At 40.8% G+C, this 12,545-nt stretch overlaps 1 protein-coding gene across 1 annotated transcript in view; it reads left to right on the top strand.

Annotated features, from left to right (window-relative positions):
• Nucleotides 1–7,629, top strand: part of LOC127196603 (transmembrane protein 232-like) — a 172,710-nt gene extending 165,081 nt beyond the window's left edge. Inside the window, exon 3 of the mRNA XM_051154437.1 lies at nucleotides 7,421–7,629. Coding sequence (XP_051010394.1) covers nucleotides 7,421–7,469 — 49 coding nt within the window. The 3' untranslated portion in view covers nucleotides 7,470–7,629. The remainder of the gene's footprint in view (nucleotides 1–7,420) is intronic.
• Nucleotides 7,630–12,545: the final 4,916 nt, after the last annotated feature.

Raw genomic sequence — 12,545 nt, 5'->3', positions numbered from 1 at the left:
ACAACAACAACAACAACCACCACCACCTGATACAAGTGTTGGAGGTTGGTCTGGTGTATTTTGATGCTAATTACTGCTTGCTTTCTCTCTGCCCCACCTGTACCTTGCCTAGAGCCAATAAAAGGCCATCACACCTGGGCAGGACAAATGGGATAGGAGTGGCTAAGGTTCCCCGGCTTGGGGAGACAGGGAGATTCTTGGGAGGTAGAGAGACCAGAGGAGAGGAGAGGAAGAAGAAAGGCCGTCATGGGTTAGGTGGAGGAGAAGCACATGGCCGGCGTGGATGGAGGATTTGGCCCAGATGAAGAACATTAGCAAGTACATGGGATTATGGATGGGAGGTAGCTTGATAGAAATTATTAGAAGCAGATGGCATGGGATTGGAGTGGGTATCTCATACTTGCCCCACTATGGGAAGTAGTTTAGGGGATTAATATCTGCCCTGCCCCAGGCTAATTAAGGCTATTTTAAAATATAACCGGTGTCTATGTCTTGACTGATTGCTAGCAGGTTAGCAAATCCTGTCGTAATAATAATTATAGGCCTAACAATAAACATTATTAGGCCATAATGGTATTTTAACTGCAAGAAATTGGTGCCCAACTAAATTCAAGTATCCACACCCTTAAAAATAATATTTTGTCATAGTCTGGCAGGGGGAATAGCTCCGTGAGAGCACCCATGGGCCAGAACATTTCACAGATGCTGCTTTTGGCTGCCTGCAGGATCAACTCTTAGAGAGCAGAGATGGCTGCTGACATGTGGCTGGTTGGAGAGGCAGAACTAGGAGGCTGGCAGTCTTATAAACTGGCCTAGGAAATGGAGTTAACTACCTAAATGAATAATAATAAAACAAAAACTGCTATGGTCCCTTTCCAAGGCGCCATGGCAGAAGGCTCCCGGATCTTTTTTGGCTTTGTTTTGGCTGCTTTGGATGCAATGTGCTTAGTTATAGTTACACTTCTCAATACCTTCTCTTAAATAGTTCAGGGAGAAAGGCCGAAATCAGCAGAGAGATGTGAGGCTAAGTTACCGGCAACAAATAGGGAAGAAGGAACCAAACTCTTGTCCATAGAGTTGATGGTGGCTGCAATTCAAAGCTCCTTAGCGGCAAGGTGTGTTTGTCAGCCCTTTCTGGAAAGGGTCCACCCAAAAGAGATAGCAATAACTAAATTCCAAGGAATGGTGGACAGGGTTTCAGTAACTGAAGCCTAAATTGGCACAACTGACCCAAGACTTAGAATTTTCTTGTTTCCTTGCTTGAAATTTGCCTGAGATTTCTAAAGATTTTGACTGGAATTGGGATGAAATAGTTGAGCAGGGTGGTGATGGCACAAACCCTTAATCCCAACACATTGGAGACAAAGACAGGCAGGTGGAACTCTGAGTTGCAGACCAGCCTGGTCTCCTCAGTAAGTCAGGGCGTGACCCCCCTGCTGATAAGATGAGCTACTTACAAAGTCTAGGATTCAAAATAAGAAAAATTTCCTTAAATTTACTATGTACATTCCATTTTCTTAATAATGGATTATATGTTCTTGCTGATCTAAAGAATGGATACACATCAATCTTAGGTTTATGTAAGGAAAAATGATGTCACTGTTCTAAAAAGGCCAGCCAACCTCCTTAAAAGTGGAGCTTCCACAGGAGAACTGGTACCAAAGGGTAAATTGGACTAGGAGATAAGTTCTGTTGGTCAATGTAAGGACCAAGGTTGGGCAGGGAGACAGACATGCAAGCTGCATGCCTCCCACATCGAAAACCCTTTGTATGCTGAGCTGAGGTGTCACTGCTCTTGCAGCCGGCTTATCACTCAAAATGTGAGTCACTTTCATGGGGGACAGGTGGCGGTCACGCCAGGTGCAAAGAGACACAGAGGACTTACAGGTGACAGAGTACATGTCAACCTAGTTAGGTCCCCAAACCTCAAAGGCTACAATTCAGATATGATTAAAAGGTGGAAGTGTCTATCCCCTATGGAGAGAAGGAGTGAGACAAAAATACCCACAACAACAATTAAAACCCATGTACAAGATACCTAGGGTAAGCTTAATGCCTTTTGTTTTGCTCAGGGCAACTGGCTTGTCTCTACAATGGGATACATTTTCTTGGGAAACAGGTGGTGGCTGTGCCTATACATCAGGTGCCATAGAGCCTAGAAAAGGACATTTAAAACTATATAATCTTGTTTTGGTTTCAATATTTCCTCTTGGAAAGAGGTCAAAATGAAACAGACTTGGATAAAAGAGAGACTGCTAACTTAAGTCAGTCTATACTTACATGACTTCAAACTGCAGAACAAGCAGGTAACTTATATTGCTAATCCCACTACATGGGACTAGCTCTGAGACTGGCTGAGACATGAATGTCTATGCATAGACAAAGCTTCCTGTTGGTCACAGAGTCCTCATGATTTATTATTAGATGCTATTCTTAGTATGGGATGAACGAAGATTTACAGATGTCTTTCTTTTGCTCAGACAAAGAGCAGAGAACCAGCCTTAATTGTTCTGTGCATCCTGCACACCTAATATATTCATAGTTTTAGGACTGTATAATTCTCATGAGAAATTATATGTTTTCAGAACAAAAGAACCAGACACTGATGCTGGATCAGACCTGACAGGATTCATTCCTCCAGCATGCTGACATGCTGACATCCTGCATCCTTCATTTCCAGCCCCAAGTGCTTTGGTTGCTGTTCCTCATCAGAAAAGTACAGCTTCAAAGAAGGCTCCTGATCCCATTTGGTCCAGCATTTCAGACTGTCCCACACAAAACTTATATTAAGCCTGGAATTTCTCAACATTTTGAAACTGGACCATAAATACTATTACTAGCTTGTTTAACCATTTTTTTTTTCCAATTTCATTTGGGCCCCTACATAGATATTATTTGCCCCAAATCAGCCAGAAGAAACCTTAAGAGAAAACTGCCCCATTTCGCTTAAGTGGGGCTGAATAGGTTTTTTGTTGCTTTCTTGGGCTATAGATGTTTATTGTCATTGGGAGTTGGTTATAAGTTATTATTGGTTTTATTCAGAGAGAAAACAAGGTTAAACTCAGGGATTTCTCTCTTTTCTTTTTCTTTCTTAGTATAGAGATAGGGATTGAAAAGAAAGAAGGGGAAATATTGAAATATGTCGGGATGATAGGACAAAAAGTAGATTATTGAATGTACTCCTCAGCATAAGGCCTTAATTGTTACCCACAAATAAGGTTAATTTTAATTCATTGATACAGAGTTTTTTATATTGATACAAAATAAGTTTAATTTTGATACATTGAGATAGGATTCAAATTTAACATTATTCTTCACACATTATATTTCTACTCAATGCAAGGTTTACTTCTAATACTCTGAAAGTGCTGTTTCAGGCTGTTTAGGATAATTACGTAATACAAGTTAATTGTTAGTTGATCAACTCACGTTGGTCATGTCAAGTACAGGAGTATACATCCTAGGTTTAACAGATAGGTATTATTCTACATATAGATATTCAGAGATCTACAGAATATGGCATTTTAAACATGTTTTTATTATTTTAAGAATCCTTTGACAATAAGACAGGTAACTCCTGGCAGCACGCAGCCTGCCTCAGAGAAGATGATGAGCATTGAAGAAACTTTATGGAAATGGCTTTGAGTGTGGCAAAATGGCTACTGGGCAAAATGTCCATGTTTCTGCTACAGAGAGAATTCTGCCTAAAATCTTGGATACAGTCAAAGTCAACAGCCAAACTCTGCCAAGACAGGGTAAACAAGTCCTTAATAGTTCCTGCTTCACAAATATGTCTGTCAGATATATTGGGCCAGAAGGCTAAAGATGATGCTCCAACGTTAGAGAGAGTTTTGGGTGACTGTTCAGGCAGCAAACTGTCTGTGATTTTTTTTTTTTTTTTCATTTTGGAAGCTGCTAATCTGCATTTCCTGTTTACTCAGGTAGTTAAATGTATTCCTTCTCAAGTCTCTGACGGGGTTGAAGATCAGAAAGTTCCCATGAAAGTCTTCACTTACCAGGAAAGTGGGACAGAGGGGAGGACATCCTATTGGGACTTTAGGTGAGAGAAACATGGGAGAATGGGGAAATAGAAGGATTCAGAGGGTCCTAGAAACCTAAAAGAAGAACATTATGATGGGCGGATCTGGGCCCAGGGGTCCGGCTCAAACTATGGCACCAGCCAAGGACAATATGTGCAGTAAACTTCGAACCCCTACTCAGATCTAGCTAATGGACAGGACATTCTCCACAGTTGAGTGGAGAGTGGGGTCTGACTTTCACACGAACTCTGGTGCCCCATATTTGACCATGTCTCCTGGATGGGGAGGCCTGGTGGCACTCAGAGGATAGCAGGCTACCAAGAAGAGACTTGATACCCTATGAGCATATAAAGGGGGAGGAGATCCCCCTCAGTCACAGTCATAGGGGAGGGGAGTAAGGGGAAAATGGGAGGGAGGGAGGAATGGGAGGATCCAAGGGATGGGCTAACAATTGAGATGTAATATGAATAAATTAATAAAATATATTTTTTAAAAAGACCAGAAAGTTAGTTTTAAAATTAAGCTCATCTGTTTAGGAGTTAAGAAGATACTTTTAGGTCTAGATAGATACTTTTTATGTTGATAAATATGAGCTTTAATAGATATTGATTTAGGTTCAAAACTTTTGAATCACCAAGATAGAATAGATAATATTCTTCAAGGTTGCCAAATACCTTTTGATTAGACATTATGTATGCAAGTCTTACCTATCAGTTTTTATAACTTTTCATAATTGTATATAAAAACGACCTTTTTATTTAGACAGAAAAAGGGAATTGTTGGAGGTTGGTCTGGTATATTTTGCAGCTAATTACTGCTTGCTGTCTCTGCCCCATCTGTACTTTGCCTAAGAGCCTAACTTGTTTGGCCAACAAAAAGCCATCACACCTGGGCAGGGAAAATGGGATAGGTGTGGTTAAGGTTCCTGGGCTAGGGGAGAGAGAGACATTCTTGGGAGGAAGAGAGGCCAGAGGGGAGGAGAGGAAGAAGGAAGGCGCCATGGGTTAGGTGGAGGAAGCACATGGCCAATGTGGATGGAGGATTTGACCCATTAGCAAGGTTATGGGATTATGGATGGGAGGTAGCTTGATAGAAATTATTAGAAGCAGATGTGGGATTGGGGTGGGTATCTCATAGTTGCCCCACTATGGGAATAGTTTAGAGGATTAATATCTGCCCTGCCCCAGGTTAACTAAGGCTATTTTAAAATAAAACAGGTGTTTGTGTCTTGATTGATTGCTAGCGGGTTAGAAAATACTGTCGTAATAATAATTATTAGGCCATACTGGTATTTTAACCATAACATACAAGTTAAAAAAACAAAACAAATAAAAAAACCCGAAACAACAACAACAACAACACAGAAAACCCTGCCTTTGTTGACTGGCCCAGTTCCTCTATTTTATCTTCCAGCCCCAATTCTACTTGAATCACTGGTAAGACTTTCTCTGGAATTCTCAAATTGAGTCTTTGGGGTTTTTTTTTTTTCAGTCCTTTCTTCAGTTCAGTTTGAATTTTCTTTAGTATTTCTCTTTGTTGAATTCAGTCTCAAAATCCTGTGACATCTTCACACTTTCATTCAATCTTTTGTGTTTTCTTTAACTTCACCTGGGAGTTTATTTCTGTTTATGCTCATTCAGGTGTTTGCCTCCATCCCTTTTGAATTCCTTAAACTCCTCCCCGTCCCCTTTCTCTGATTTAATCATTGCAGTTTTAAATTCTGTGTAGTAGGTTTTGTCTAAGTAATTTCCACTATAGAACATATCCGAAAGTTGGGTGGGTGGTCTTGGGCAGGGGATACACACTGTCTTGGCTTTTACCGTGCTTGCATTTATTTGCAATGGGACCTGGGCATCTTAATTTATTTTGTTGCTCGTGTATCTGATACGAGAACCTTGCTCAAGAAAGGGTAGAAAGATTATAAACACCAAAGGGCCAGGACACGTGCTGCCAGGTAGCACCTTCCGGATTTGGCTGTGAAGCAGCACCTACGAGACCGTAACCGTATGGCTGCCTAACCGAGATCTGCCCCGTGCCAACAGCAGTCTACGTGTCACTGCTGGTGGGGCAAAGTGGACAAGGCCTCTCCTTTAGAAGAAGAACCACAGGTGACCAGTGACCAACAGGAGAAGGAAATCTGGCTTCTTCAGTGACAAGACTCTGCTGGGTTATCCAGCCCCTGAGTTGTCAGCCCTTGTCGTGTGGCGGTAATAACTGTAGAAGAATTTATGAGCACGAGAGAGAGTGGAGAGAGACAAGAGAGGAATTCTAAGAGGGAGAGAGGGGTTGGGATGTAAATTTTGTAAATAAAGTGCTCATGCATGAAATTCTAAAATATAAATAAACTACGAAATAGTCCCACTCTCAACACCATTCAGTGTTGGACCTCTTAACTAGTTCTTTGCCTGTTCTAGTCCTCCACAGAGGACTTGTAAACCTTACAGCCAGCTCTTGCTCAAAATAACACCTCCCTCCACACGCTCTGTCTGCCGCCACCAAGGGAAGTAATTTCAGAGGCCTCACTCATGGGCCCACACTACCACTGACCATTTCCAGCTTGCAGGATTTCAAGGGCTTTGGATCATGCTAACAAACAAAGGCTAAATTCACCTCAGTTTTGAATCTATTAACTCAAAGCCCCACGTGTTCCCTGTTGTGCTTCTTTCCTCAGCAGCAATAGCTCCCTTCCTTCCAACAAATCCTCGCTGCATGTCCACAGCGTCACGAGCTCTACATATTTCCTGGCATTCTGGCAAAATCCCTGGTCGCTGGCAGCTCTCAGCCATGCCATCGTCTCTCCTTCTGAAAAATCTATGGACAAATGAAGCTGAACAGATCAAAATAAGAATGGGGCAACCTTCATTTTTCTAACAAACCCTGAAGGGAAAAGAGAATTCTATTCTGAGGCATCACAGTGGATTGATTCTATCTTGCTGAGAATGATGGTAACACAGCTCTTCTTGCCAGAGAAGACTCGAACATGGCTTAGTACTTAGCTCTATTCCTCTGGCTTACAGCAGTTTAAATATATTTATACATTTTCTAATTCTGTTCCCTAAGTGTTTAATTACTTAAAAATTTCTTTGGAGTCAAAATACCAAGATTGAGACCCTATGTGGGGACCTTAAATATTTATTTTACACAGGGGTTCAAGTCTGTCAGCACATGACCCTCCATATATGAGAGTTATTTGGTGGCACCAAGTGCACGGTAAGCCATCCTATTTTATTCTGTCACATCTTCACAGAATTTAAAGACATTCGAAATCTCCTGCTAGACAATGGTAAACAAAAGAAGAGAGCATTTATTTGCTTCAGTTCAGCACCCTTCCATTTTTCATCTGGTCTTAAAGGTCTCAACTCTTTTTTTTTTCTCTTTAGGAAATTATTTCTCTTTCCTTTGGCGAGACTGTCAATCAAGGTACCCTGATTTCTTCTTGGGGGAAAATGTCACTTCCTCTGGGGATTCTGGATGTGTGGACCTTCAGTCTTAAGTCAGTAGATGGAAGAATGAGGGAAAACAAGCCTCTTTGGCAATGTCACCTGTCACCAGAGGCACGCTGAGAAAACTATCACACGTCAAGAAAGCTATCATCATCCAACCTCCCATCTTGAAGATCTTCATCCTCTCCAGGGCTGTCACCCTAATGAGTCCTGGCTAAACTGCCCATGACTTTCCTGTATTATTTATACAGAAATATGACTTATAAAAATGACTCCAGCTACATCGTAGATGATTTTTAACAGTAATTACTTACTCTACGATCCATCTCTAACTTTGATTTTTTTTTTAACACACAAATACTTATCTTAATATTTAGAGTAGAATGCTGAAGGAGCAAGTTAAGCATAAGTCAGAACGCCGAAGGAAGATGCTGACATTTTAGCCAGCACACCCTCCCAAGTAGTGGCTGCAGCAACATTCATCATTGTTTAACGCAGCAATAAGAGAATGTGTTCATGGGACATGCCCGTTGAAACTGGGACAGAGGGGAGGACATCCTATTGGGCTAGACGAGAGAAGCATGGGAGAATAGCAAAGTAGAAGGATCCAGAGGATCCGAGAAACCTACAAGAAGAACATTATGATAGGCAGATTTGGGCCCAGGGGTCCCGCTCAAACTAAGGCACCAGCCAAGGACAATACAGGCGGTAAACTTTAAACCCCTACCCAGATCTAGCCAATGGACAGGACATTCTCCACAGTTGAGTGGAGAGTGGTATATGACTTTCACACGTACTCTGGTGCCTCATATTTGACCATGTCCCCTGGAGGGGGAGACCTGCTGGCACTCAGAGGAAGGATAGCAGGTTACCAAGAAGAGACTTGATACCCTATGAGCATATACAGGGGGAGGAAGTCCCCCTCAGTCACAGTCATAGGGGAGGGGAGTAAGGGGAAAATGGGAGGGAGGGAAGAATGGGATGGGATAACCATTGAGATGTAACAAGAATAAATTAGTATAAGAAAAAAACCAAATGCTTAAAAAAAAAAGAGAGAGAATGTGTTCAGCTATCTAAGGCCACCAAGCTTTAGGGATGGAGCTGTACATTGGAGCATCTGTGGGGAGCAAGTGATGCAGACAGGTGAGCCAGGTGTAGTACTTTCCCTACTCTCGTGTGGAGTTATAATCTGACCTGCTTTGTCTCTTTGGCCTCTTCAGTCTCTCTTCTTGGTGGCCTCTGATGATGGAAAGAGATTGTTCACTCAAACAACAGTGCCAGTGTAAGTAGTAAGGTGGCAGAAACTCAGGCCCATTCTCAGGGAAGCTGGGGGGAGTCACAGGTATTCAAGAACTGAACATCTCTCTTTAAATGAGGCAGCACTCCTTAATATATTTATTGTATATTAAAAACTAATTTCTAGCCCTGCCCACAGCTCAGTCTTTATTCATGGAGGCCATCAGCCAACCAGGACAGACAGATAAGTCTCTGTTTTCCAGCCACCAGCCTGCTGTGGGTCCTCCTGGACATGTCCAGCACTGGTGAGCTACACCCTGCCCCCTGCATGCCCACCTCCCTGATCACAGCCCTACCTGCATTCCCAGAGGCCTGGAGCCATCAGGGACCACCAGGTAAGACTTGCTCCCCGCTGCCCCGCCAGCTGCTCCCCATAAAACACTCCCAACAGAGATAAAAGGCACCTCTTCCCTGGTGCTCCATTTCTTGGCCCACAACTCAGCCTGCATTACCTGAGGCCTGCCAATACCAGAGACAACCAGATGGCTAAAGGGCAGTGTAAGAACACAAACAAAAAGAGTCAGTGCAGTATGGTACCACTAGAACCCAGCTACTATACCGTAATAAGCCCAGAATATCTTAACACAGCTGAAGCACAAGAAAATAACCTTAAATCCAAACTTATGAAGATGATAGAGGCCTTTAAAGAGGAAATTATTAAATCCCTTTAAAAATACAGGAAGACACAAACAGGTGAAGGAAATGAATAAAACTGTTCAAGGCCTGAACATGGAAGTAGAAGCAACAAAGAAAAACACGCTGAGGGAATCCTGGAGATGGAACATCTAGGGGAGCAAACAGGAACAACAGATGAAAGCATCACCAACAGAATTCAAGAGATGGAAAAGAGAATCTCAGTGTAGAAGATACAATAGAAGAAATCAATACATTAGTCAAAGAAAATGCTAAATTTAAAAAGTTCCTGAAACAATATATTCAGGAAATCTGGGATAGTATTAAAAGACCTAACCAAAGAATAATACAAATAGAAGGTGAGTTCCAGGTCCAAGGATCAGAAAATATTTTCAATAAAATCACAGAAGAAAAATTCCCCAACCTAAAGAAAGAGATGCCTCTAAACATACAGGATGCATACAGAATACCAATTAGATTGGACCAGAAAAGAAAATCCTCTTGCCACATCGTAATCAAAACACTAAATCTACAGAACAAAGAAAGAATATTAAGAGCTGCAAGGGGAAAAGGCCAAGTCACTTAAAAAGGCAGACATAACAGAATTACCCTTGACTTCTCAGCAGAGACTCTGAAAGCTAGAAGGGTCTGAACAGACGTATTGTAGCCTCTAAGAGACCACAGATGCCAACCTAGACTACTATACCCAATGAAACTCTCAATCACCATAAATGGAGAAAACAAGATATTGCAAGACAATACCAACTTGAAACAACATCTACCAATAACTCCAGCCCTACAGAAAATACTAGGAGGAGAAAACCAAACAAAGGAGGCTAACAACATCCAAGGAAACATCAAAAAATTAGTAATTCCACATCAAATGAAGGGAAACACACACACACACACACACACACACACACACACACTCACCACCACCACCACCACCAATATAAAAATAACAGGTATTAAGAATCATCGGTGGTTAATATCTCGCAACATCAATGGACTCAATTCCCTAATAAAATGACACCGGCTGACAGAAAGGATACAAAAATAGGATCCATCATTCTGCTGAATATAAGAAACATACCTCAGCAAGAAAGATAGACATTACCTCAGAGTAAAGGGCTGGAAAAAGGCTTTCCAAGCAAATGGATACAAGAAGCAAGTTAGAGTAGCCATTCTAATATCTAATAAAATAGACTTTTATCTAAAATTAAAATAGATAAGGAAGGATACATTAAAGAAAAATCTACCAAGATGGTGTCTCAGTTATGAACATCTATTCCCCAAATGCAAGGGTACCCACATTTGTAAAAAAAAAAAAAAAAAAAAAAAAAGAAAGAAAGAAGAAAAAGAAAAAAGAAAAAAGAAAACATTACTAAAGCTTAAAGCACATACCATACCCCACATATTAATAGTAGGAGACTTCAACACCCTTCTCTCACCAATGGGCAGGTCATCAAGACAGAAACCAAACAGAGAAATAATGAAACTAACTGATGTTATGAATCAAATGGACCTAACAGATATTACAGAACATTTCATTTAAAAATATATATATATATATATATATATATATATATATATATATATATATATAGTCTTCCAGCACATCATGGAGCCTTCTCCAAAACTGACCACATGGTCAGTCACAAAGCAAGCCTCAACAGATAAAAGAAAATTGAAGTAACTCCTTGTGTCTTATCATACCATCATGGATTAAAGCTGGACTTCAACAGTAAACCTACAAACTCATGGAAACTGAACAACACCCTACTCAATAACCACTGGGTCAGAGAGGAAAGAAAGAAATGACTTTCTAGAATTTAGTGAAAATGAAGGCACAGCATACCCAAACTTACGGAACACAATGAAAGCAGTGGTAAGAGAAAAGTTCATAACACTAAGTGCTTTCAGAAAGAAATAGGAGCAATGTCATACTAGCATTTTAAAAGTATACCTGAAAGCTCTAAAACAAAAAGAAGCAAACAACTCAAGAGGAGTATACTGCAGGAAATAATCAAACTCAGGGCTGAAATCAATAAACTAGAAACAAAGAAAACAATACAAAGAATCAACAAAAACCAAAAGCTGGTTCTTTGAGATAATCAACAAGATAGACAAACCCTTAACCAATCTAACTAAAAGGCAGAGGGAGAGTATCCAAATTAATAAAATCAGAAATGAAAAGGGGGACATAACAACAGATACTGAGGACATCCAAAGAATCATCAGGTCTTCACAAAATTGGAAAATCTAAATGAAATGGATGAGATAGATACCACTTACCAACATTAAATCAAGGTCAGGCCAACAATTTAAATAGACCCCTAACCCCTAAGGAAATAGAAGTAGTCATTAAAAGTCCCCCCCCCCAAAAAAAGCCTTAGTCCAGATGGTTTAGCATAGGATTCTACCAGACTTTCAAAGAAGAGCTAATACCAATAATACTCAAACTATTCAACAAGATAGAAACAAAAGGAACATTACCAAACTCATTCTATGTAGCCACAGTCACCCTGATATCTAAACCACACAAAGACTGCACAAAGAGAGTTTCAGACTAATCTTTCTTATGAACACTGATGCAAAAATACTCAATAAAATACTTGCAAACCAAATCCAAGACTACATCAAAAACACCATCCAACATGATCAAATAGGATACAGGTGTGCTTCAATATCCAAAATATCTACCAATGTAATCCATCATACAAGCAAAGTGAAGGAAAAAACCCCATATGATCATCTCATTAGATACTGAAAAGCCTTTGACCAAATCCAACACACCTTCGTGTTAAAAGTCTTGTAGAGTTCAGGCATATAAAGCTCATACCTAAACACAATAAAGGCAATTGTGGATCTTCAGAGATCCACAGAATATGGCATTTAATAATAAAGGGCTTTTCTAACAGAGAGACACATCTGCTTCTGGCAGCACCTCTAGTCTACTTCAACGAAGATGAGGGCTCCAAGAGACAAGGGTGTCAGAATAGCCGCTAGACTGAGGAAGTACTCTTATGTCTACTGCTGATAACAGACTGTCTACTATGATCAAGAATAATACTGAGAAATTGGCTGTCCAGCTTTGCAAGGACTAGGTGGGCCAGTCCTTCAGGAGTCCTAC

This window comes from Acomys russatus, chromosome 12 (genome assembly GCF_903995435.1).
Source record: "Acomys russatus chromosome 12, mAcoRus1.1, whole genome shotgun sequence".
Lineage (NCBI taxonomy): Eukaryota > Metazoa > Chordata > Mammalia > Rodentia > Muridae > Acomys > Acomys russatus.
Note: the sequence above shows the minus strand (reverse complement) of the source record. Positions and strands in the feature narration are given on the sequence as shown.